Source organism: Bombus fervidus, chromosome 16 (genome assembly GCF_041682495.2).
Source record: "Bombus fervidus isolate BK054 chromosome 16, iyBomFerv1, whole genome shotgun sequence".
NCBI lineage: Eukaryota > Metazoa > Arthropoda > Insecta > Hymenoptera > Apidae > Bombus > Bombus fervidus.
In genome coordinates this window covers 2,549,882-2,574,117 of record NC_091532.1, presented here as the reverse complement: position 1 = coordinate 2,574,117, position 24,236 = coordinate 2,549,882, and the positions used below count along the sequence as shown (strand labels likewise).

General features: G+C 37.1%; 1 protein-coding gene across 4 annotated transcripts in view; it reads right to left on the bottom strand.

Annotated features, from left to right (window-relative positions):
* Pde9 (phosphodiesterase 9) overlaps positions 1–24,236 on the bottom strand; it is a 138,736-nt gene that overhangs the window by 9,997 nt on the left and 104,503 nt on the right. For all 4 annotated transcript variants that reach the window (XM_072019762.1, XM_072019760.1, XM_072019759.1 and 1 more), the window contains 3 exons: positions 11,853–11,977; positions 10,573–10,780; positions 8,246–8,360 (listed from right to left, as the gene is read on the bottom strand). In XM_072019762.1, the coding sequence (XP_071875863.1) occupies positions 8,246–8,360; positions 10,573–10,780; positions 11,853–11,977 (448 nt within the window). The remainder of the gene's footprint in view (positions 1–8,245; positions 8,361–10,572; positions 10,781–11,852; positions 11,978–24,236) is intronic.

Here is a 24,236-nt window from a genome sequence, read left to right as displayed (position 1 = left end):
TTTGTGCGAAATGGTAATAGAAGCGCGTGATTATTGTCGAACTTTATTCGACCGTTTTCTCGCACATGAATTACAAGCGCGTTTATACTTTAAAGGTAAATCATTCGAGTAAAGTCGACCTGAAAACGTTTACAGACAGATAGAACTCCTGTTTCGAAAATCAGGAATAAAACAGCGCTCGAGTCCGGGCGGTGTCTCGGTTGTTCCAAGCGTCGAACATGAATTCCCAACAGGCAGAGTTGTACGATCCGTCTCGAAATTCAATTTACCCACGTAATTCGGCGTAATCTTGACGAAGATCCCACGGGTTGTGCGCTTAATCGCTCACGAAACGATGTCGAACGTGTTGCGCTGCATCGCGAGATCTTCGCAGGATGAATGCATAAAGAACGGGACGCAGAACAATGCATTTTAATGAAACGTGTCCCGATGCTATCATGTAAGAAAATCACAATATGGAGAATCCATATTAAAACGCTTTCGTGTCAAAAACAGAAGTGCGAAAAACAAAGTTACGATATATTGTATATAACAAAATGAAAGAGGCGTTAAAAACTAAAAATTAAAATGTAAGTAAAGAGTGACGGTAAAGGATTAAATTGTTTATCGATACGGTCAATTTATTGGGCAATTAACTTCTTCCACTGTCGAGCCCTTTTGCCTCCAATAATCTCCACGAGCGTTGTTTGCTCGAATCACACGATACTTCGCTTTTATCACGCTTTCGATTCAAAGAAACTTCGTTATCGATACTAATTCCATTCGAATGACTTTCCTCCCTGACTAATAACATAATTGTTACGAGTTCACTAGCTGCGGTTGCATATCGACTTCGGCATTATGCTCGGAAACGACAGCCTTTTATATTTATAACTTGACATTTAAACGTCTGGCAGGAATATCGAAGTTTCTTAGTTATTAGAACTACTCGCGAACGTAACTGGCATTTGAGACACGCAGACCACGCAAATTGGTAAGCTTTGCTGTCTACGTTCACCCGTTCGTACTTTATTACACGCCGTACAAATTGAATGCAATTTAATATGTACTCGCGGCGATCTATCGGCTTCTTACAGAAATTTATCGATCGTGTAAACAGTAAAGATTAGTCAGTGCTATTATTGCTTTGATGAGAACGCGTAATGGAATGTGATCCTTAGAACGGAGAGTAGCGTATTTTACTTAGAAACGATTCTTTTCTAATATTTTAAATTAGAAAAATTCTTAAATTTTTTTTATACCATTCATTGTTGATTGTACCATATTCATTAAAAATTTTAATTAAATTTCTCAAAAGGATTACAAACGCGAGATACTTTACAGAATATCCACTAGTCATATATCTGCATACGTTGTATGTTTCATTGTATCGTTGGAAAGCCAACGCAATCGCTGTTTTCCTATAACGTTCCGATATAATATTCATTTATAATAGGTCGATATAATATTAATTACATCGAAGTCTGATCAATTTCCTATAACACTTCCACATTCTCCTCAACTTGAAACTTTCATGGTAGCACTCAATTACGCTAGAGTAATAAATCTGTTGAATTCAATTCCGATATTACCGGTTATCACTCATCGTTTTTCTTCGAAAGAAGAAAAGGAAGGTAAGAAAAGATTATCGTTAAATTTCGAATACGCAATACTCATCTAAATTCCAACACGAGCCACCAAAATTCCTGTAACTCCGGTAGTGAATTACGTTCAGTGCTGGAACGCGTTTCAATCGCGTTGAAACTCGATCTTTCAGCTGGACGGCTAGCTTCGTTAGCTCAATAGAAAACGATTTTATACATATCGTCAAAGTTTTAATTAATACTGGCATGGAAGTAATTACGACTTTATGAATGAAGTATTTGATTTTCCGGATAGTTTGAGTTTACCTTTCGTTTTTTAAAATACCGTAATGTCGATTTAATTCGTTGTTAAATTCATGTCCGAGCAAATTAGTTTCACGAAAGGACATTCTCGCGTTAAATAAAGAAAAACAAAGCTTCAATTTCAGTCTGTTTTTGGAAAACACGAGTTATTGACCCGAGCTAATGGACTCCTGAGTATACATTTATGTATAAATGTTTGTTCGAAAACTGTTTGTGCTTGAAACCGAGATCGTTTCTCTGGAAGAAACGGGTGTAATTGAACAGTCTCCTTTGTAACAAGCTTTTGTTTGGAAAAAGCTCGCGGATGAAATTGCGCGAACATATTTAAATTGCAATAAAATTTATTAAAAAAGTAAAAAGAGAAGAAAATCAGAAAATTTGAAGATAATCGGTTTTTAATATTTTCTCTCTGTTCATTTACAATTCGATACGAACATTGTTCGCTTTGTGAGACCTAAAGCTACATCATACTGGCTCCATCAAAGCCATGCTCTTGTTAACGTGGTCAGATTTTTGAACATTCCGAACGGTCGAGCGAGTTTCAGTATGAACCTGAAGAGGTTTCGGTATATGTTCGGTATATGTTCCCAAAGAAACTAAAATTTTTGGATTTTCACAATTGCTCTTGAAACACACCGTACACGCGATGAAGTTGAATTTTCCAACTAATTTTCAGCGAAATATATACCAATTTCTATTTGTTCCAATTCAGTTTACTTTTTTTGGTTTAAATGAATTCGAAAATATCGTTCAATTATTTCCGTCTACTTCGATAAGAATATTTCTTTTAATTCTATCGAAATAAACGATAACAACAAAATTGAATGGAAAAACTTTGTCTATAAATTCTCACGTCATACGTCAAGTTTGATTTCTCCTGATCCATTAATCAAGTTTTGATAATTGTTCACCTGTGATGGTAAAATCACTTGTGATTGAAAGGAAGAAGACGAACGATAAATCATGCAATGACGCTCGTTATACTATGACGTAAAAGTGTGCACAGAATATTCTACGCTTACTTCTCCCTTGTTTCGTTCAATGATTCAACGGACGTGAAATCAACAGTATAGCGCGTTTCCTTCTTCGATGTTTCACTATCCTTTTTTGCATCCTTCATGAATTCTTAAAATTTCATAAAGCTATGTATATGCAAAATAAAAAGCGCAAGGAATAACAACGCGTAAAACAGAGGCAGAATGATCATGACTCGCAAAGTAATTACAAGATTAATAAGCTAAATTAATCGAAAACTTCAGCTCGAAAGTAGCAAAACTCGGCCATGATAATACGATGAAAAAGTTGAAATAACGAGTGTCAAAAAGGAGAAGAATAAAGATCAAAGTTCAGAAAAGCAAAACGAGAATTCGAAAGGTTCCTCCTCCTCTATCATTTAAACGCCGTATCATTCGGTGCAGCTTAATCAAAATCATAAATCGTCTCGTAACGCTCATTACGTAATCACGAGACGTAGACGTTGCACTATTTCTCTCTCTCTCTCCCCTTCTTATCCCACTACACAGTGATTCAGAGGATGCGGAATTCACGAGGACTTCCTTCTTCACCTTCTTTCCTTCGTGAGCCATTGAAAATTCTACGCGCACAATGCTTCAAGTGCCTTCTCCCTCTCTCTTCCTTTCTTTTACCTCCCCCTCCCACTCACTATCTCTCTCTCACTCACTCACTCTCTCACTCTCTCTCTCTCTCTCCTTCTGCGAATGACATCCTGCAACGATCAGCACGATAAAGTCCGGTGGGTAAATGAATAAATAATTCCGCGCCAACCCCATCCGCCCCTTTAGTTTTTCGTTCCGCGCGGACTTCTTAAATAAAAGTCTCGTACTATCAACGATCGACGAGGAGCATTAACGCGACAGGGCGACGACTTGATTTATTATGGAACTTCGTGCTACGAACTTGCTTCGCGTGTGCCACGCGTTCAAATAGAAACGCCAGTGATTTATAATCTTCTTCGGTATAACCGTTCCTACTGTTAACAGTGTATGAACAAATTTACGAGACAGTTTCTTTGATCCATTTACTTTTTTTTTTTTTTTTTTTTTAACACAAGGGATAATGTTAACACAATTAGAATTTGTTTCTCAATGAATCATTCATATAGAGATCCTCGGGTGAGAAACGAATAAATTTTCAGGTCAAATGCAAATGAATCACCCTTTTCGGACAATTTTTCTACAATTCAAGTAACGGTAAATCCGCTGGAAAGATCTTGCCGGTGCAACGGTTCATGGCTGAATATCCGCGTCCATACATTTTACGCGTGTCAAATGAAACTTGACTTTTATTTATCCCACGATCGTGACTATTTTATATGGCTTTCTCGTTGCAATCTATATTCGTCACGAACAGAGTGTCCTCAAAAAATAGTACCGAGCAACGTCGAGACAAATACGTTGGACTCGAAAAAGCGTATCGGTTAATGCTTTCCTGAAACGGATCGATATATTTCACGAAACGTCCAAAAATGTTAAGAGACACGATACTTTTAGCCTCGCGTCGATTATCGTCACGTTTATGCGTTAATAATGCTACGTCGTAGATTAATCGTGTTACTTGTTATCTGTTTCAGAAACAATGGTAAAAAAAATTGTTCCATTTTTATTTCATAGTTGTTATACTTTAAAAAAGTTTTAACGCGAAGAATATAAGTATCAGCTATCCCTTGTAAAAATATACCGTGACACTTCGTGTATATCATAAAGTTTAATGGGTTTTGTTCTCAGCACGCGTATATGAACGGAATATCTGCGTCTGCCTATTGACTGACTTATACTACTGCGGAATATAAACTACCTTTGAAAAATCTTGGGTGATAAATTACCTTTCAACGGTATGACGGATTTGTTTACTCGTCGCTGCATCACATCTGATACTGATTAACATTTAAATAACGGGATTATTAAAGTTTATAATTAAAATCCGATTAAATATGGAATTTTGTACGAAACGTTTAATTATTGGATTTCTATTCATCAAACTTATCATTTCACAGAATTATACTTTTGCAGTAGTTGATATATTTTACTTTCAATAAATAATTATTTCAGCAAATAATAAATAATATAACTTAACAAATTCCCACTGAAACTTTTACACACCGGAACACATCAGCCGTTTCAGTTTCAGTTTCTCTGAAAACGTAAATCTGAAAGCATAACGGACAGTTTAAACCTGGATTCAGAGTAAACTAAGTTGCTCACCTTCTAACGCCACTGATTGAAATTAAATAGATCAATTACGATCGTCAGAGAGTGTTCTTTCTCGAAAGAGATACAACAAGATCATAGAACGACAAAATCAAATTGTCGTGTTGTGTAAAAAAATAAACGGATAAATAAATATTACTTTAAACAAAATTTAGTCGAAATATCGTGTAAATTTATTTTTGGACCGATTTTGATCAAAATTTAAATTTCGCTCGCAAAAATAAACGCGATAAAATCATCCAACTTCAAAGATTAAAAAAAAAAAAAAAAACGCCGGTTTTGTAACATGATTTGTCCATAGTAGGTTAAATTTGATTACGATCGGAGATGTACCATATTGATTTATCGAGCTTTCTCTCTATCTATAGTTAATTAGTATCGTTGTTGGTTAGACTACATCAAACACAGATCCGTCGATTATTTCTTGAATACAAATTTGATCAATTAACTTTTACGATCCGTTAGTGTTATTATTTTAATTTATTTATTTTGACTTTACTTAAATTTTCTATTTCGAATGATGTTAGTGTGCCTCGTTTGCTACTTCGATTAAATTACTGTTCCAGTATTTCAATAATTTCCGAACAGGTTTATTGATAGTTGCCTCGTACGTGACGTGATAATGCTCCATTTCAACTGAATGCCCCTGAATGCACTTGATCGCGATTGACGAACAACAGGGTTCATCAAAATCTCGCTGTTGTCGTCATGAAACTGCTCTTCTATGCGATATTTTCCAGCAGTCTTCCAAATTTTCTGTTGCAAACCATTTCGATTTATGACTTTGTTGTGGTTTGATAGAGAATCAACCTGACAAATAATACGCAGAACCTGTTTGGAGCGACTATTGAACATTTTGATATTTAACTGCTCGGAGAAGTGGCGTTTAATTGCTTCGGAAGATAGATTTTACGGAATTTTGTGAGACGAAATTTTGAATAATTTGTTCCATTTAATTTCTTCAATCTGTTCCTTTTAATTTCTCGAACCTATTCCTTTCAATTTAAATTTTTTATATGACTAATTCTAGTTAATTTCTCCGATTTCAAGCACAAATGTAGCTATACTGTAAGTTACACTTACTCAAATTAATATTTGAACATATTCAATTATTTTCAAAATTCAATCAAGTTTTACATACTACAGTTTGAACAATTCTAATCTTTCAATAGATTATTAAATTAATTAAATGATAAACATACTTATTTTTGGCAAAATCAGTAAAATTTTAGCCACAAATGTTATTCTATCGTGCTTTCTGTAACAAAATATGCGAATAAAATGTGTTTCTATTATTAGTGATTATAAAAAAAAACAATTTTTCTCGCGAGTTGAAAAACATTCTGTCCTAAAAAGTTAACTCAGACATCAAAAGCCATTTGTACGGTATAAACTCCTCTTAATCATAATTTCACCTGACTTAACACGGAATTTCCAGCGTCTTTCTTCGTTAACCTATTCACACGCGAAAAGAATTAGATCACTTTACGGTTAATCTTTTGATTAATTTCCTACGCGATATGATCAGACGGATCGTAGATATATCGTAGATATTTACGCAAGCAGATCCACAGAGTCACGCACAACTCGCCTCCTTGAGATGAAAATTAATCACCAACGTCGAAGCGATCACATGTTTTTGGCTTGTCGTATGCCACCGTTTCGAGCAGACGAATGTTTATAAAACGACGATTTGTTCAGCCGATGTTGAACTTTGGAACAATGGTATTTCTGTTAAGTTGTCTATTCCGTCCATGTTTGAATGGTAGTTCATGTTAAATTAGTTTAGTCGAAATGGTAAGTTTCAATGAACGTGATGGTTTTAATGAATCAGAGTGACGTCAATTGCAGCGATGAATTAAAAATAGAATGGATGGACTGGATGGATATATATATAAAAACTTCCTGTAAATAACAAGATATATATATATATATATATATATATATATATATATATATATATATATATATATATATATATATATATATATATATATATATATATATGTTGTTTATAGGAAGTTCCCAGCTAAGTTATTTATGCATACTTGCCAATTTTAATTAAAGCTTGAAAGAATCGATGATGCTTCGGGACGATTTTCGGGACGATTTCGAGGATTATGAAATGTATTTTTAGATTATTTTTATGGGAATATTTAAATTAATATCAAGTTGGAATGCTCGTAGGATACACGCGAAAAACGAATTTTATAAAAATATGCCAAATATACCAGGGAATATTTTCCCAGACTCGCTGGCTTTGAGTTTTACAATTTTTTCCAAGCTTTTTTAACCTTCGAAACTTTTAAATTTGAGTTTTGCAATTTTTATCGTATGTGACAAAAATTTCATTGCAGAAAAATACGTATGTGAAACGAACCCTGAAATATACTACAAATATCTCTAAATAATAAATAATCCTTCATAACCAAACTGAGTCCAAACAAAAGGCCTCCCTTCAGTCACCTCGTTTCGAATTTCTATTTTTATTGAAACAATTATCAAATAACTAATTTTTAAATATAACATAGTATAAATATCGATAGAAGAGTTAGAAAATTATCTGCAAGAAATTCAAGAGAAGAAATATCGCTTGGCTCTGGTTTACTTACGAAGAATTAATTATTATTAATAAATATTCGTGGTATTCAAAGTATCGTAATATACGATAGAAATTCCGATATTCGAATCCAGAATTTCCGAAGATTAAAATTCTTCAGATGGCTAATAATAATCACCGGCGGCATTTAATTGTCTTACTTTTGGTTCCTACCGATAACGTTAGTTCGATTATGCACGATGGCCTACATATCAATCTCCTATAATTAAAAAAAAAAAAAAAAAAAAAAAAAAATAAAAGAAGAAGAAAAGAAAGAAAAAAGTGATAAAAACGAAACAGAGAATGCCATGTAACTTTTTCTTTCGATGTTCGCGATCCTTCGTCGTAAATATCATATGGCGTAAAAATCGATCGAGCAGTTTATCGTTCTTTCACCTATCCCCTTCTGGTGTCCAGAATGAAATCGCGGCTCGAGACAGCAAAAGAGATTGGACAGTCGGTCGTAAAGGGGCAAAGAAAGAAGATGCACCAGGCATAAGTCGTAAAGAGAACGGCAATTTCTATTGACTCACCAGATATTGAGGAACTTTTCTCGCACCTTCCGCTTCATGCTGTCGCTCTTCCGACGATACTGCAATCTGCGGCAGGAATCCGCGTAGAGAGGCTCTGGAAGCTGTTTGTAGAAACCTGAAAGTGACAGCGGTCTGGAGATTGAACCGGAAAACGTTCGACGTCCATAAGCCCCAACGGGGCCAACCGCGTTTCTGATTGATTGGAACGCTATTTCAGGACGATTTTACGCTCCGCATGCCGTCACTTATTGTAAGCCACTCGACTAATTACTTCGATTGGAATTCAGACGGTAATTCGACTCGATTCGCGTCGTACCTCTTCTCTTTTCCTCGAAAAAGAAACTCATCGAAATCGTAGAGTTCCGCGGAAAAACGAAAGAGAAAGCACGAAAGAAAATAGCTTTGGTCGATGAAATCTGGGAATAAAAGCTTCCACAGCGTCGGCGATTTGGGAACTTGGAAGCTTCTGAAAACGCGAAACCTGTGGATCATCTTATCGCGAATAAATTAAGAACTTAGAAAGTTCTGGTGAGCGGACTGAAAATTCCGCGATGTATATCAAGATACCGAGTATTCAATTTTAGTTATTTTAGCATTTAAGTTGATATTTTAAACTCTTTGCTTTTATATTATATAGCTAATTATAAGTTTATTCTCTGTCGCGATACGTTTTCACGATAAGAAGAAAATAACGAATAACGAATGTTTTATAATAAATATAGGACGCTACTTTACGGAAACTTTTGGATCGGAGATTGGATCGATTTACGCCGCTATAATTTTCAGCCCTTCGTATAATGGATATTTTCCTAACAAAATTTGAAATGTGTTAAACAGAAATTTCAATGGCTCTAGTATATTGCTTTCGTTTGCAGAAAAAGAAACAAGCGTGAACGGGCCTCGTTTTTATTACAAACCTTTCGATTATATAATTGGAACAAATACGAAGGAAAGAGACAAAAATCAAATGAACAAGGGAAAGAGAGGGGATGAGAACGTGGAGGGGAAAAAAGAGAGGGAGAAGGGAAAAATTTTGGGGCCAAGCTCTCTGGTAGCCTGGTCATAGGGAAACCTTGTATCTATATACGCGTTTGGCTAGAAATTGAAGATAGGAATAGCTGCGACGGTTCCTTGCATGGACAAATATTTATTCAGCGGTAGGCGTATTCGGCCGATGCGATGTACTGTTTATCTGCGCGTATATCCATCGTCCCTGGCAAATCGGTTGCGTTAAAATGATTCTTCGATTGGACGCAAATGGCCAGAAATTTTTCTAAACGATCGCCTGCAACGGTATCCGTTTCATCGAGAAAAATTTACGAAAAATAACGAGGGCAATTGTTGCGAGAAGATCGAACAATCGAAGGAAACCCAACAAAGCAGAAAGCAACGATTTTTTACCTCGAAACGAGTTTTCTATCTTCTCTTCTCTATTTTTATTTGTTTTATCACAAAAGAGAGAAAGACGTGTTGCGGAAAACGCTTCTGACATTTTACGATTCGTCAAAGAGGATGAAGAAATGGAGAAGAAGAAAACGGCGAAGGGACGAGCTGAAAACGAAAAGCTTCGAAACGCTTCGATTCGCCGCTGTTTACTTCGGCTCCGTCCTTTATTTTCCGGTTCGCAACTTTCGCCAGATGTGCAATTTTGCGCGCGGCTGATGTTTGCGTGGCACGATCAGCTAGATTAAATTATACATAAAAGAGAGAATGATTCACTTTTATTCCGTGATATTCCATTTCAATTTCTGATCAATTTTATATTGGCTTCAAGGCACCGAACAATGATCGATTGGACAAAGAGAAAAGGAAAAAATCGTAGAAGATAAAATAAATAAAATGGTACGAGCGTAGAAAGCTCGGCATCTTTTGAAAATACGCTTTCAATAGCATTTTAAGAAGATTATCCGTTTCTCTGTCTCTCTGATACAAGAAATGGTAGAATTTTTCCTCCATCCTATCACTTTTGTGTTTTCACTCTTTCTGTTTTCAGTCATGTCATTCTATTTTCGTTTTATTGCCAGCTTCGTTTCAGATATTTCAATACTTTTCGAATTAAACGCTGAATTTTTGCCATTCCTTAAGCATAGAAAATAGAAAAATTGTCTGTATCTTTTTTTAATTCAGAAGAATACAAACAATTATATTTATTTCGATGATATTAAATATAATAACAATATCCGCGACTTGACGCATTGTTTTATCTCAATTGATCTTTCAAGCGTTGATTTCACACGCAATGAACGATATTATAAAGTACGACGGATCGTTTCAAAACTCTGTACATTTTTACGAACGAAAGAATATTCGTGTAATGTAAAACTTACTCAGCCAACTGAGTTGTTCGTTGTGCTCCAACTTGTTCTTGAAACTGTCGACCTGCCGCTTTAGTTCGCGAAGAGCATACGATGGCGACGCGTTCAGAGCTTCTTGGTGCTCCCGAAGTTGCTGTTCCAAGGCCGCCACACGTCTCTCGAGAGCCCACAGCACTTCCGCCTCGATCACCCCAGACGAGGCCGGATGTGCTCCGACGATCTTGAAAACAGGAAATATACTCTTTATAGCCACATTCAAACTTCCATCAACTGTACATCGAGTTTATCGTGTAATAGCACGAAACTTTTCTTCTTGTAATCTAGATATAAAGTACATTGTCGCCTCGAAGGGACTATATTCCCGTCGTTCTTTTATCGATGTCGTTATTTTTCTCGTTTACGGGAAGATGGATGGGAATTAAGTTTGATCGGTCTGCTTACAGGAATATTGGAAATAATCCATTAATAATTGTGTCATTTAAATATTAATAAGTAATTGTTTAAAGGATTATTACAACCGGTATGTAAATATGTAAATGTTTGCCCATTTGTAATATTTAATATTTCTTCTATTTATTTGATTAAACATTCGAGAGTTGATGATCATAATCGATATTAATTGAAATAAATGCTACGTTAAGAGGGACATAACACGATAGAGATGTTGCAATGTAATAAATGCACTTTAGCGGGTCGGTCGGAATAAAGTGGTGCTCGATGAACGAGCGAAACACTCATCCATGAGACAATTTGTCGAATCTAGGGAAGATTTCGCCTGAATTGACTCCAATTGAGAGCAGCAGAATCGTGAAATTTTAAGTCCCGAATTGTCTATCCACCGATCGCCGTATCTTCTCGAACAGAACGATAAAAACGTTTCGACACAATGAGACCCGAATAAAGGGATCGAAATTGAGAGGCTCCGAGAACCAAACTTCGTTTCCTCTCTTTCTTTTTAAACTAAATATTAACATAAAACGTATTTCTTATTAAAGTAGAATTTTTCGAAATACTTTTCTAATTCACGTTGTTTTATTAATTGAAATTATTCATTTTTCCAATAACTTTGATTAAGTTAGAATGGAGGAAGGAATTTTTCGTCGAAGCGTTACAATTGAAGAGAAGTTTTTCAATTCGATTCTAAACGACCATCGCCCGACGTTAAAACGAAAGTACCCAAAAGAAGAAACGGCAAATTACATAATTTAGCGAGAAACGCAGAGAAAAGATTTGGAAAAGTAGGATCGAGTCGAAATGGCCGAGACAGCTGTGTAAGATAGCTGGATCGTTACCTGAAGAACATAGGGAGAGTCGGGTGTGTTCGCCGGCAAATTAGCCGAAATGTTCAACAGCTTGTCCTCTTTGCGAAGCTTCACGATGTCCAGAGGGCCAGCCTCTGCTGCATTTCTAAAGAGTTCTGCAACAGAAAACCAATTTATTAAAACTCCTATTATCGGAAACAGAAATTTTTAACTATGTCACGGTACCAGCAAATATTTCACTATTCTGAATTTCCAATATTTCATTGTTTCAACGTTGAACGTGAAAAGCATAAAGTTTTACATCGACGTTCGATCATTTCGAATTATTTTTCGGTAAATAAATTTGATAAATATATCGCAATATTCCGATGTATCTGCAATTTTAACGTAGTGTTAACGAAGTTTATAAAAGCTTAACACGTTTGAGCACAGCGTATCGCGTACGTACGTTCCAATATAGTTTGCTGATTAAATTTGTAAACGGGCGAAATATTTTTCGATTCAACCATGTATGCGTAACATAGTAGAATTATGCCAGCAAATATCTATTCTCTGTCATAAAATAAAAAAAAAAAAAAAACCATCATTTCGACTATTAAATCTCTACAGGATAAACCATCTTCCGTGCATTTGACAGATTCGCCGAGAAACAAATAACGCGGCGTTAAAAAATTCTACGGGAAACCATACTAACCGGCCGTGAATTCATTATTCAAATGGCACGGCTCGAAGCGTTGTATCCTTTCGGTGATATCGAGCGTAACGACATTTTATAAGTGCATGTTTTATTCATCGTGGACGCGGGCCGCACAGTTGCGCGTAACTCGACCTAACGCGCGCATTATGTCGACGCAATTACGGATACAATGCCGGAACGAGCACTGTCACGCGTTCGTTTCCATCCACTTTCCCCGAAAGGTTGTTTATTGTTCGTGGCAGTGTGATACTCGGCCCGTTCGTCGCAGACGGAAATAGATCCACGCGAGTTGTTTGTACAACGCTACGCGTTGCAAATCTGTCCTGGACCACGGATGATTTACTGCCAGCTTTTCTGTCTGTGGCTATCCCTTTGTTTCGAAACTTGAGCAGAGAAACGGAAGCACGAGAGAAGTTGCGGATAAAGTTATTTTCTCTTCGGCACGTGGGATTTTTGTTGCTTCAAAATAATTATTATTAATATTTGTTCGATCATAAGCGTTCGGATGGCCATTGTGTACGTCAACGGTACCGATAGAAAATCAACGCCCATTAAAGCTGCCAAAATCCTTCCATCATCTTAAATCGACCGATCACTTTGCTCCGCTGAAAGCTTCCGATACTCTCGATTCTATGGAACTCGGCCAAGCGTACACTTACTATCGAGGGATCCGCTAATCTCGTAACACCTAACCACAGAGATTAATATCAATAGAATTAACCGGTTTCGTGTGCCGAACCTCGAATAACTTGTTCGTAGCAACATCGTTGAATTTCATAAATTTAGCATAGAACGAACCGACGAATCTTGATTAACTAACATCAACGGCTAGCAACCGGTGCATAAATCACATGCCGGAGCAAATGAAATTACCATTTAACAACATGACACCGGCGTTTCTTAGTTTCACGAGACACCGCTTTCGACGATCGTGAGCTAAAGCATCGGCCAACTGAAACCCTGATGCATATACGGAGACAGAAACTGAAAAATATCCTCGACTCTGTATTATAGAGGATTAACACGTTTGCCAATGACTAATGGGCAGCGGGAGAACGCGGCCTCGACGACAATTAATCATCAGTTTCGTAGGTGTGCGCGTTCTAATGTAGATTTATACCGTGCAATAAACCGATACGCAACGCGCTTCGTTTCCAGTTGCAAATAATAAGCAACGATTATCGAGCGACAGGGGCAACTGAATAATTGCTCGCGAGCTCTATCGCTGAACAAGCGGATAATCGACTTGTCGAGTTTAAACGGCACGATTCTACTCCTCCGTGAAATTACCCCCGGAAGACGCGTTTCGAAGTTGCTTCGTAATTCAAGTGTGCAAAATTTGTTGCGTAAAAGAAACTTCACGCGCAGTCTGTGTGTTTTGCACTACGATAGAGATTGCTTCAGCAGATGATAAATGTTTCTTGTTTCGAATTGCAGTTCGTGTTGAGTCAATATAGCGTGTAAAATGTTGATCTAAAGTGGAAGTTGAGAGAGAAGTCGTTGATTTATTGGATATTAAGATCCGTAATTGGAAAGGCAGATAAATATAATTTAACAGCGTTCGGTTTATTAAAGGCAGAGATATATTTTGACATTATCCAGTTTATTAAAACGGCAGTTGCTTCGTAATTCAAGTGTGAGAATTTTGTTCCGTAGAACGAAATTCACATGCAATTTGCGTATTTTACAGCACGGCAAACATTCATTTTCGGCATGATAAACGAATTATAACGTTCCTAGAAACAACTAGACTTGCTATTCGTGTCGTGTTGATGTATCGCATAAATGTTGCATTAACGTACAGGTTGAAAAGTCGTTGAAAGTTATCGAACATCTTGGTATCATTTCTCTCTACGATGTATTTAAACTTCCCATGGGAAAGTTACGTTGTGGAACGATTAAGCAAAGAATCGTGTTTTTCTTTTTAAAAAAAATATCCAGTCTGTACCAAGTAATCGTACGCGCTATTGTACATTAAATATAAAAATCCTGTTTGAAATCTATTTATATGGTAGAGAACACACGAGTTTTACGATTTCGTTAGATTCTACTTTCACGCGAAATTATTATTAAACTCTAGCGAGAAAGCTGTGAAGTATGCAAAGTGCATGCTATTTGACGTTAAAGTGTCTAACGCTACTATCGCAAAGGAGGTAAAGAGCAAGAAGTCGTGTAGCTTTCAGACGGCGACGAAAAAAGACAAGAGCGTTAATGGTATCCGGCAGTTGCTTAAAAAACAGCAAGAACGGTAAAAGTTTCGCCGTCGTCGTTCCAGTTATCGATTCGACAAAACGCGAGCTTAATCTCCCTCGTGTTCCGCGAGAAGATTCATGATTCCCCATGAAAAATGAGTTTCCCAGCGAATGTCGTATAAAGATCATTTATAAAATTCAGCTGTTGCTCTTTCCGCTCGCACTTTTTCTTACCAACGACTGACGTTCGTTTCACGAACATAAGCAGGAATATTAAGAAAAACATACCACCTGCCGATTTTAATTAAACTTCTATGGCGCGAATTTTCCGAAGCACGTTCAAATGACGTAATGAAATGTTGCATGAAACAGATGCGTGTCTTTGCTTCAGAAATTTTGTCCCTTCCATAACATGACACGTGTTATACATTAATTTTCATCCACGACTAAACATTTATAGAGAAGTGAGAAATATTTTTAGTTTAAAACGTGCGAGCCAAATTATTTCTAATTTTATGCTTTTACAAGTTTAAAGAAAATATCAAGGCAGTGCGATGTCTGCTTTATTAGATTTAATTTTTATTCATTCATATAAATGTATCAGCGAGTAATAAATCAAAATTTATTTTCATTTTCTATGATATATATATAATAATTGGCAATAAAGTAATTTGTTTTATTTGTATTCGTTAATTATTTTAAAATGTAAGTTGCTGCAGTAAAGCAAGATTTACCGCCTCGAGCAAACCTTGTACACAGCATGCTTACACGAGCTAATTAGTAAGAATTCTTTGTAAAGGAAATCTCCGGTTCACATTTTCCAGAAATTACGCCCTTCCACGTTTCTTGAAAACTTCTGCCTCGTAACTTCTAATTACAGGAACGATCGACATCAACGAAAGCAATTAATCGAAGAAGCCGATGAGAGAGGTACGTTTATCAATGATTTCTTCTCTTATCTTTCCTTCGCCTTCGATAATTCGATAATTTACGCTTATCATGGAAAAGGAGAAACTGTATGCTGGGTCTCACTTTTAATGTGCGAAAGAATACGAAGAATACATTCCAAGAAAGTCATTTTTCAACAAATATTCTCATAATCTTTTTCCCGAAACTGCTCTCCAATATAAATCCGTATAAATAGCATTTAATCTAATTTCATGATTAAATGAAATCCGATTCTAAGAATAAAAAATACATTTTCCAACGAACATCGTTTTTCAAGCAATTCTCGTTATTCTAATTAACACGTACAAAAGAAGAATCAAAAAGACAGAGGAAGAAAAATGTCAAAAGGAGAGATAAAAACACGAAAAAATGGAAAAGGAAAATAATATAAAAGTTGCGATCAAGCAGTTTTTATGAAATTTCCTTTCGCATTGTATGAACTCAACAAATGGCATCGAAAAAAGTAGAATTTTGAAAACAGCACCCCCTTTAAAAAATTAAAGCGCGCAGTAATCTGCTTTGATCGTCGAAACTCAAACGAAAAAAATACGAATCAACGGCGAGATGACAATGGAATATAGAAAAATATTTCAGCTATATTTTATTTCAACTTTCACCCTCGTTCGATCCAGCAATTTGAAAAATGCCATAGGTAATGCTTCTGTGTTCTCAACGATCGTAAAAGCGTCCTCTTTATGGCGAATCGTTCCGGTTATTGGTTCCGTGAAAAAAAGCAACCCCTTGTTAGAGGGGAACAATACGCTGACTGCAATGGGGAAAACATGGAAAACGGCTTACCTCGTTGTTCGATGTTATGGAGACACATCGCGTTACGAGGAGATTTTAGGTAAAAGCTATGCATATCGAAGAATCATATTGAATTATTAAAAACCTTGGGACAATGTAAATCTTTTTCTAAACAGTTCCGAGTCTTTTCCAGTACAATTGTAAAAATCTGTACTTGGTACTGCAGACAATAAGGCGCACGCGATGCGAATGAAATAACAAATTTACAATAAAACAGTTAAAAACGACGAAAATAACTGAATATCAGCAGATATCCCGAGGGGAAAGAAACGCATGGTAGGACGGAAGAAAATTTCAAGATTCGTGTTGTTCCAATATACATATACTTCCTGTACGCTTGTTCTAAATACGCGAGGAGCAACGTAGAGCACAGAGTGCACACGGAATACGAGAACACGATACGAGTTGTAGCTCGCGTACCCACGCCCACGCGTGCATCTGAATGGAGATCGCTAATTAAACTGAAATTGTTCATAGCGTGGCGCGAACAATATTTATAACGCGACTATTCTCTTCCGGATTGAAAGCCAAGTCTAAAAACAGAAATCATATTATACCAGCATCGTGATGAAAGGATATTTTAACAAAAAATACTCCTTTCAACGCGTGCATAACAAACGAATGGAATCTCGAAATTAATCATCAACTAATCCGCAACCAATTTCCATCTTTTTCGGCTGATTAACCCAAATGTTTTCAGAATACTATACCGTGTATTCGACGACGCGACTATATAAAAATAACACGAAATAATAAAAAAAAAATTTAATTTGTAGTAGCTGAATATCTTTTTCTTATGTTAGAAACGTGGAACTGAGAAATTCGGGTGATTGTGATTATTAGACCGCGGAGAAATTTTAATGTTAATGCAACCGGTGATATTTAAACAATTAGTATATATATGTCGGGTTATCATTGGAATTAGGGGCGTATAATGAATCTTCACGTGAATTGGCCATCGTTATTATGTACTATCGGTGATAGTTACTGATACAAATGTGATTATTACAGAGTTTAGCAAGTAATAGCGGCGATTAGATAATCGAGAAGTCGATGACAATGAGTTTAGGTTCGATAACGAATCCACGGTCCACGGGACGACGAATGCGGTTTCTTCCACAGTCTAAGTCGAACTCAACTTACTGATCCACGATTCGGATGTGTCTCAACGTACACGGTGCAAGTAGAACTTATCTGACTAAACCTCGGTCCAAGTGGAACTGCCCTTATATACTCCTCTCCGTACCTCTCTGTATCTCTCGGGTCAATCTTTGTTTCTATTTAATTACTCCATACCTCTATTAGGTACGCAACCCTCCCGTGAGCGTGACCACGTTCAGCGACCCGTTATGTCACTTCGAGCCCAAGCCCATTGTCATAAATCTCGGGCAAACATAATTGGATTAAATCATAAACAGATATTTCTCAGTTTTATTATTTAAGTACGGCTATACTAAAAAGTCTGGACTAAAGTATTGGAGACCTTCCCAAACATTCCAATAGAAAGGCCCCGATGTCCTTTCATCTTCGACATATATATAGTAAATAATAAAATATTAATAAGTAATAAATAATTCGGATATTTATGAACAGTGGACCATTTGTCTATAATTTTATTTTGACACTGAAATTGCTTTATACAACAATCTTTTTACCCTTCTATAAATACTACGGTGAAAATTCTCATAAATTTCAAGAAATTTCATCATTCAATTATCGCTCTCGTGAATTTGATAAATCGTTCCTTCTCGTAAATTTACGTGACAATGTCCCCGTTTCTTCACGATCTGGAATGCTTGTCCCATGGGTATATAAAACCCTCCGGGCCAGTGAAAAAGGGGTGGAATGAACGATTCGCGGAAACGATAGAAACAGTGACCGGTTTATTAGTTGTTGGCCAGCCTGCTGGCAATTCTGTTAAAATTTCCTGGACAAGCCATCAAAGGATACCTCTGTGCGTGCCGCTTGAATCGAGTTGATTAACTTTTTTGAGACTGTGTTTCTTTGACAGCTGGACATTCCTGAAATTCATCGGTTGATATTCAAAACGTCACGGGGAAAAATTAGATAGATATTTGTTGCTTACGATTTATGAAGTATCGCAACGCTTCTTTCGCGCGAATGTTAACTTTTTAACTAAACGGTACATAAATCTGTTCCTCCGAGTGAAATAAAAGATACCTGTTTCTTTCAATCGTATCAAATAGATTAAAATATGAAAAAAGATTAAAATCACGATGTTCGTAATTATGAAATAACGATAAAAAAGATACTATAGGAAATGGATTATCTTAAAATAATCAATTTACAAAGAAATAACATTTTCTGTATCACCGTTGGCAAATAAATAATTATTAAATTACATTCCATGGCATTTTAATCCATAATGATAGATGATTATACTTATTTAACTGAGCGTAATAGCTTTTCTATCTAAGCTTTTATCTCTATAAAGTAGATTTAAATCTTCTACTAAAGAGATTTCTCACGTGACAGTGAAATATCTGTCGTCGATAAAATTTATCGTTGCAAATCTACAATACATTCCTCTTCCACTCGATAAATTGCTTTTAACGTTCGAGTACATACTACACACGTATGTCCATAAATTTTCTACTCTACGTATATATTCGTATCTTCAAACTCTTTCCAACTATACGACAATATTTTTAAGCAAAACACCATCCCATCGATCAAGGTATCGCACATTTTAATTTTCTCTTCAATAAAAGATTGAAAGAATATAGTATACCATACTGAGTTACCGCCTAAACGGTCCTCGAAGCCTCGTAATAGAGCGCGGTACGAAGTTACATCACGTCACGTTCGAAGTTAAAACAGTTTGGTCACAGGAAAGTTTTCCAAATGAGAAAAGCGACCGACCATGCTGTCGATTACACTTGTCGAAATTACCAAGCCAAATATTAGCTCGAGCAGCGATGTCGGGAATAATAGAGTCTTAAATTAAAATAGTGGGGAGGATAGTGAGCAATGGTCAAAGGTGGAGGAGATGGTGTGCGCTGGACAAACTATAAAAATCGACCCGGCCGGCTTTCATTGAACGCGGCATGCGCGATCGTTTGCCGAGTAAATTCTTTTAATTGAGCGCGGGGGTGGGGCTGTTCGTAGAATCGTCGCGGAACCCTTTGCGCTTTGCGCTTTACAGATACGACCGATCGTTTCGAGCCTCGATCACCATTGAAAGTAACGGCGGCGACGTTTACTTTTCTATTCGAAGGTTACAGAGAAAGAAGACGACAAGTTAGATACGTTAAAATTCGGTATCGAGCACGGTACGTTTAAAATACGCGAATGCTTGCGGTTCGACAGAAACAACTCGGGAAAATAAATTCCCAATGCAACTTTATTTAAACTTGTTTGGGCCAGTTGTAATTCGAATGTGCAATTGCATCGGTAGGATTGCATTCCTAAAACTTCGAAAGCCTGTGTTCCTTTTTGCGAACGTAACTTTACAAACGCTCTCCTCGAGGTTGAGCGACTTAGGAAGTGGTTTGCGATCCTCCGCAATAAAGGAACATCCACTAACCTGCATATAAATTCTCCTCCATTTAGTTTTCCTCCGACAATCACATTTCTTATTGAAAGAACGGAAGAAAGGAAAGGAGAAGAGAAAACATTTCGCGTTGTGTGCCTCTTTTCAATATTTTCGAGAGCCTGTTCTCGAGTACTCGAGATTTATTCGACCACGCGCGAAGTACGGAAGGTAAGGTAAGGGAGAAGAAGTGCGGAAGAGAGCGTTTCCGAACGAATCGTCGATTCCATAAATTATTGCCCATCCTTTAACCATCCACCCACCCAATGCCTATGAAACAAGGAACGAACGTCGAATTACCGATCGACGACGTCGTGCACATGCCTGCGTAGGAACGATGCAAAGCACGCGAGTCGATGATTCACCTGAAACGAGGTTAAATTGCTCTAAAACGAAAGTTCTCGTCGTTCGTCGGAATGGGTCTCGCTCGACGCCACTTGCGATATTTAATCAAGCTATCGCAGAAAAATATCTCAGCTCCATCTTCGACCCTCTGCCCACTCCTAGCTAACCACCACCACCCCAGTTGTCTCGTGGCGTTGACGAACAGAGCTCGAGAAACTTATGCTACACCGATGGAAATCAAAGTGGTCTTCCTACCTTCTCTCTTTCGCTCGACTGCTTGCACGATTGAACGCGCGAGAGGTTTTGCGCGAGCGACAGATCTTCTCGGCTTGGTTTGTCCAGGCTCACACGACGCGGCTCCGTACGAAACGAAACGAACGTGGTGGCACATATACAGAACGAAAGAAGGGGGAGAGCTATCTTCCGACCGTCCATTGGCTCTAATAGGATAATGAAACGTGAATCATGGATGTACGGCGGACGATTATATTTTTATTGTGACCCACGCTCAATTTATTCATTATTTTGTTGAGGCCAATATCATTGGTACGAGGTGTAGGAAGCCATTGCGGTCGGAAAGCATCGCTCGAGAGTTCCTACGGGTCCCGGTGCTACTATTACTTTTTATTATACGTCGACGAATTAGAAAATAAACGTATAGATGGATTGGCTACATCCTCCGTGTACGCTTAACGACCCTGTAATTAGCCAACACTACAGAGAAACCGTGCCGTCGTACCTCGATCTCATCGATTCCGATTCAAATTGTTCGATCGTCGTGCAAGATGGTCGAAAGTAAAAATTGTACTTGTCGTGATCCTCGAATCAATATTTGACGAAATTCGGGAAACGATAACTTTGTTCGTAGCCGAGGAATATCGACAAGCTCGGTAACAACAACTAATGCAGGACCCAAGTCGAGTAACTGATGGACGTCTTGTGGTTCAATCACGTAACTATGTTTATATACTGAAGCAGCGCATGAAAAGTTCACTTCGTTAAGACACATGGAGATAGCATGCATTAATTACGTATAAAGTTATACGAAATTGATGACCGAAACGTCAATTTCTCCTTCCAGAATATGTCAGGAAGCAGCGTAAATGAAGAGGGTTACCTAATCTGATAATAACATCGCATTATGCTTTGGATTTCTGAAACGATTTTAAAACGCGAAGTATTTGCATAGCGTGTATGAACTATTAAAACGTGGTGCAAGGTATTTTCCATTTTATCTCTCGATTCTCAAAAAATATACGAAAATCCTGTTCCCAAGAACACCACCGACCAAAAGTTTGTTAAACGATTTCAAGTTAAAATTTTGTTTCCTGTAAATCGTTTTTTAGGATGCTTAAATTCCACGTGGACTGGAAACGCGAGGTGACTGGAAACATCCTGACCGCAGGTAAAACCCAGTACGACGCGCAATCAAAGTCGATTTTCACTCGAAGCGCGAACCAACTTTCGACGATTCTGACCGGAAATCGAGTGCACCGAAATTGTCGACGGTCGAGAGCTTGCTTCCGGGACTTTCCAATGGACTAGACCGTCACACTGCAAAATCGACTTACCGATTACTTCGTTTTTATAAAAGTACGAATACAGTTCATAGAGGTGTTTGAAGAACATAGTAAAACGTTATATAAATATTATTTCAATCACTTCAATTATTACAATTATTACACTTGTTACTACAATTATTTCAATTAATTAATCTATGAGCAATATAACTATACCAGAGGTCACAGTAGTTCTCCTGTTAAATCTCGCTTACTAAGAAATATGTTTTTACTCCCACGAAGAACAATTTTTATACAGTTTCCATAAAATTTCTCTTAGATATTTCTTTCAATAGATGCATCGCCTTTATTGAACGACATTTCTAGATTCAAAATGCTCGCTGGCTTAGTTTCTAAGTTATTTGAAAATAATGTAATATCCAATTTGTCTAAAAGTAGAAAGATTTGTGAGCGACGCGTGAACACGTTGATGAGGAAATAAAAATTCTAGAAATACGTGCACAGCTTCTGAAAGCTAAGGTTTAAGGTATCTACGAACACGAGCGGTATGTGGAAACTTGGAGGAGGAAAGTTTAGAAAGAGACTTAAGAAGGAAACTTTATAACCACGGTATGAAAGCTTTAGACTTTGGATATACTATAACTGTTTTTACTCCTGGTTTATTTCTTTAAAGTCTACCTAACTTTTCGAACGGTTCTGTGGAAAAGACACAGCCTCTATCCAGATAAAATAAAATAAAGTCGTTACCATCGGACCAAGCATAATCTAAATTTTCGAAGCAAACTTTTTCTCATCCATTTTGACGTAACGGTTCGTTCTTAGTCCGTTCCCTCTATTTTATCCAACGTATGAATAATTTACTACGACCATTGCCACGAGCGCGTAAATCTATCTGATTCTGTCGCACTTAAACGCCGTAATTATATTTACGGCTGTCTGGACGAGTTTAATCGCCAGCAAGCAAGAAACAAAATTAATATTCTAAGTAGGTTAAACTTTATGATTCTTCGTGGAAGAATCCTCTTGCACTTTTTACGCGACGCTGAAACAGGCGAGGAAAATAAAGGAAAATGTTCACGAACCGAGGGAAAAAATGTCCGATTATGAGATTGACCGGTCGCAAAGCCGATTGGAAATACAGCTATGCGCGGTTTTAAAATGGAAACACGGCATTCGACCACGAAGCTGACAGCTGAGATGCTGTGACAGAATATTGCAGAAATGTCAACCAAATAATGTTTTCATAAATCGCAAAACATTGCTTGTTCTTCGCGCGTTTTTCACGGTGTTCCATCATTAAAGACCATTGCGATTCACGGGCAATAGAAATCCATTTCAAACCCTTGAACACGAATTCCAAGACTATGAGCTACGTATCGATGCACTTTATACGACGAAGGAGTACGCGGAGAACAGAGTGGCGTTAATAGAGTGGCGATAATATTTTTCAAATTTCACGCACAAAATTTGGAATAAAAAAATTTCCAAGAAAAAGCATATTCTCTGTCCTTATTTATTTGATACATTTTAATCCTTTCATCTAGTATTACACTAGTACACTATTTTTATTACACTAGTATTATTTTATAGTATTACGTTTCAACATTTCGTTGTTTTATTTATTTGATATATTTTAAACAGAATATTAGGATCGATTCTATTAAAGTGGAGCGTAAGAAAAACTGGTCGTTATTGATCAGAAATCATAAGTATACTAACCTCTCGCCACGTGCAATTTCTCGAGGAAATTACTTCTTCTCTATGTCTCAGTTACTCAGTCTGCTTCTTTTCATCATTAGTAACATTCGTATCTCGTCTTATCTAATCTTTCTAAATTGTTCGTACATCCATGAGTCCGTGACACAGTATTATCACATTATTATTATCATCATTATCAGAAGTGGAAAAACTACACGTAACACACAAATATTGAACTAACTTAATTAAACTTGAAGCACTTTCTTCAAACGTCACATTAAAAAAAAAAAAAAAAAAGAAATAATACTTATCGCATGTTGATTAGAAAGTAAAACAGTCTAATAAAAAATGAACAAGACAAATTATCGTAAAACTCTTTTCACCAAGCGACCATCGATTCCGGCTGATTCTAATTAACGAGAAGTCTTTCCGTTAGGATCTATTCTTGAAACGAGAGAGGTACAAAAAAACGTCTTCGATCTTGCCATACTCTCGGCATGTATCGAATGTGCTCGAGGTCGTGGTAAAGGATCCTCGTAGGTTCGGCCTGATTGATTTCGAGGTGGGGTTATACGAGGCCAGCCTCACCTCTAATCGATACATTTGCACATATAGACACGGTTTATTGTACCAATTAACCGCATAAACGCACGA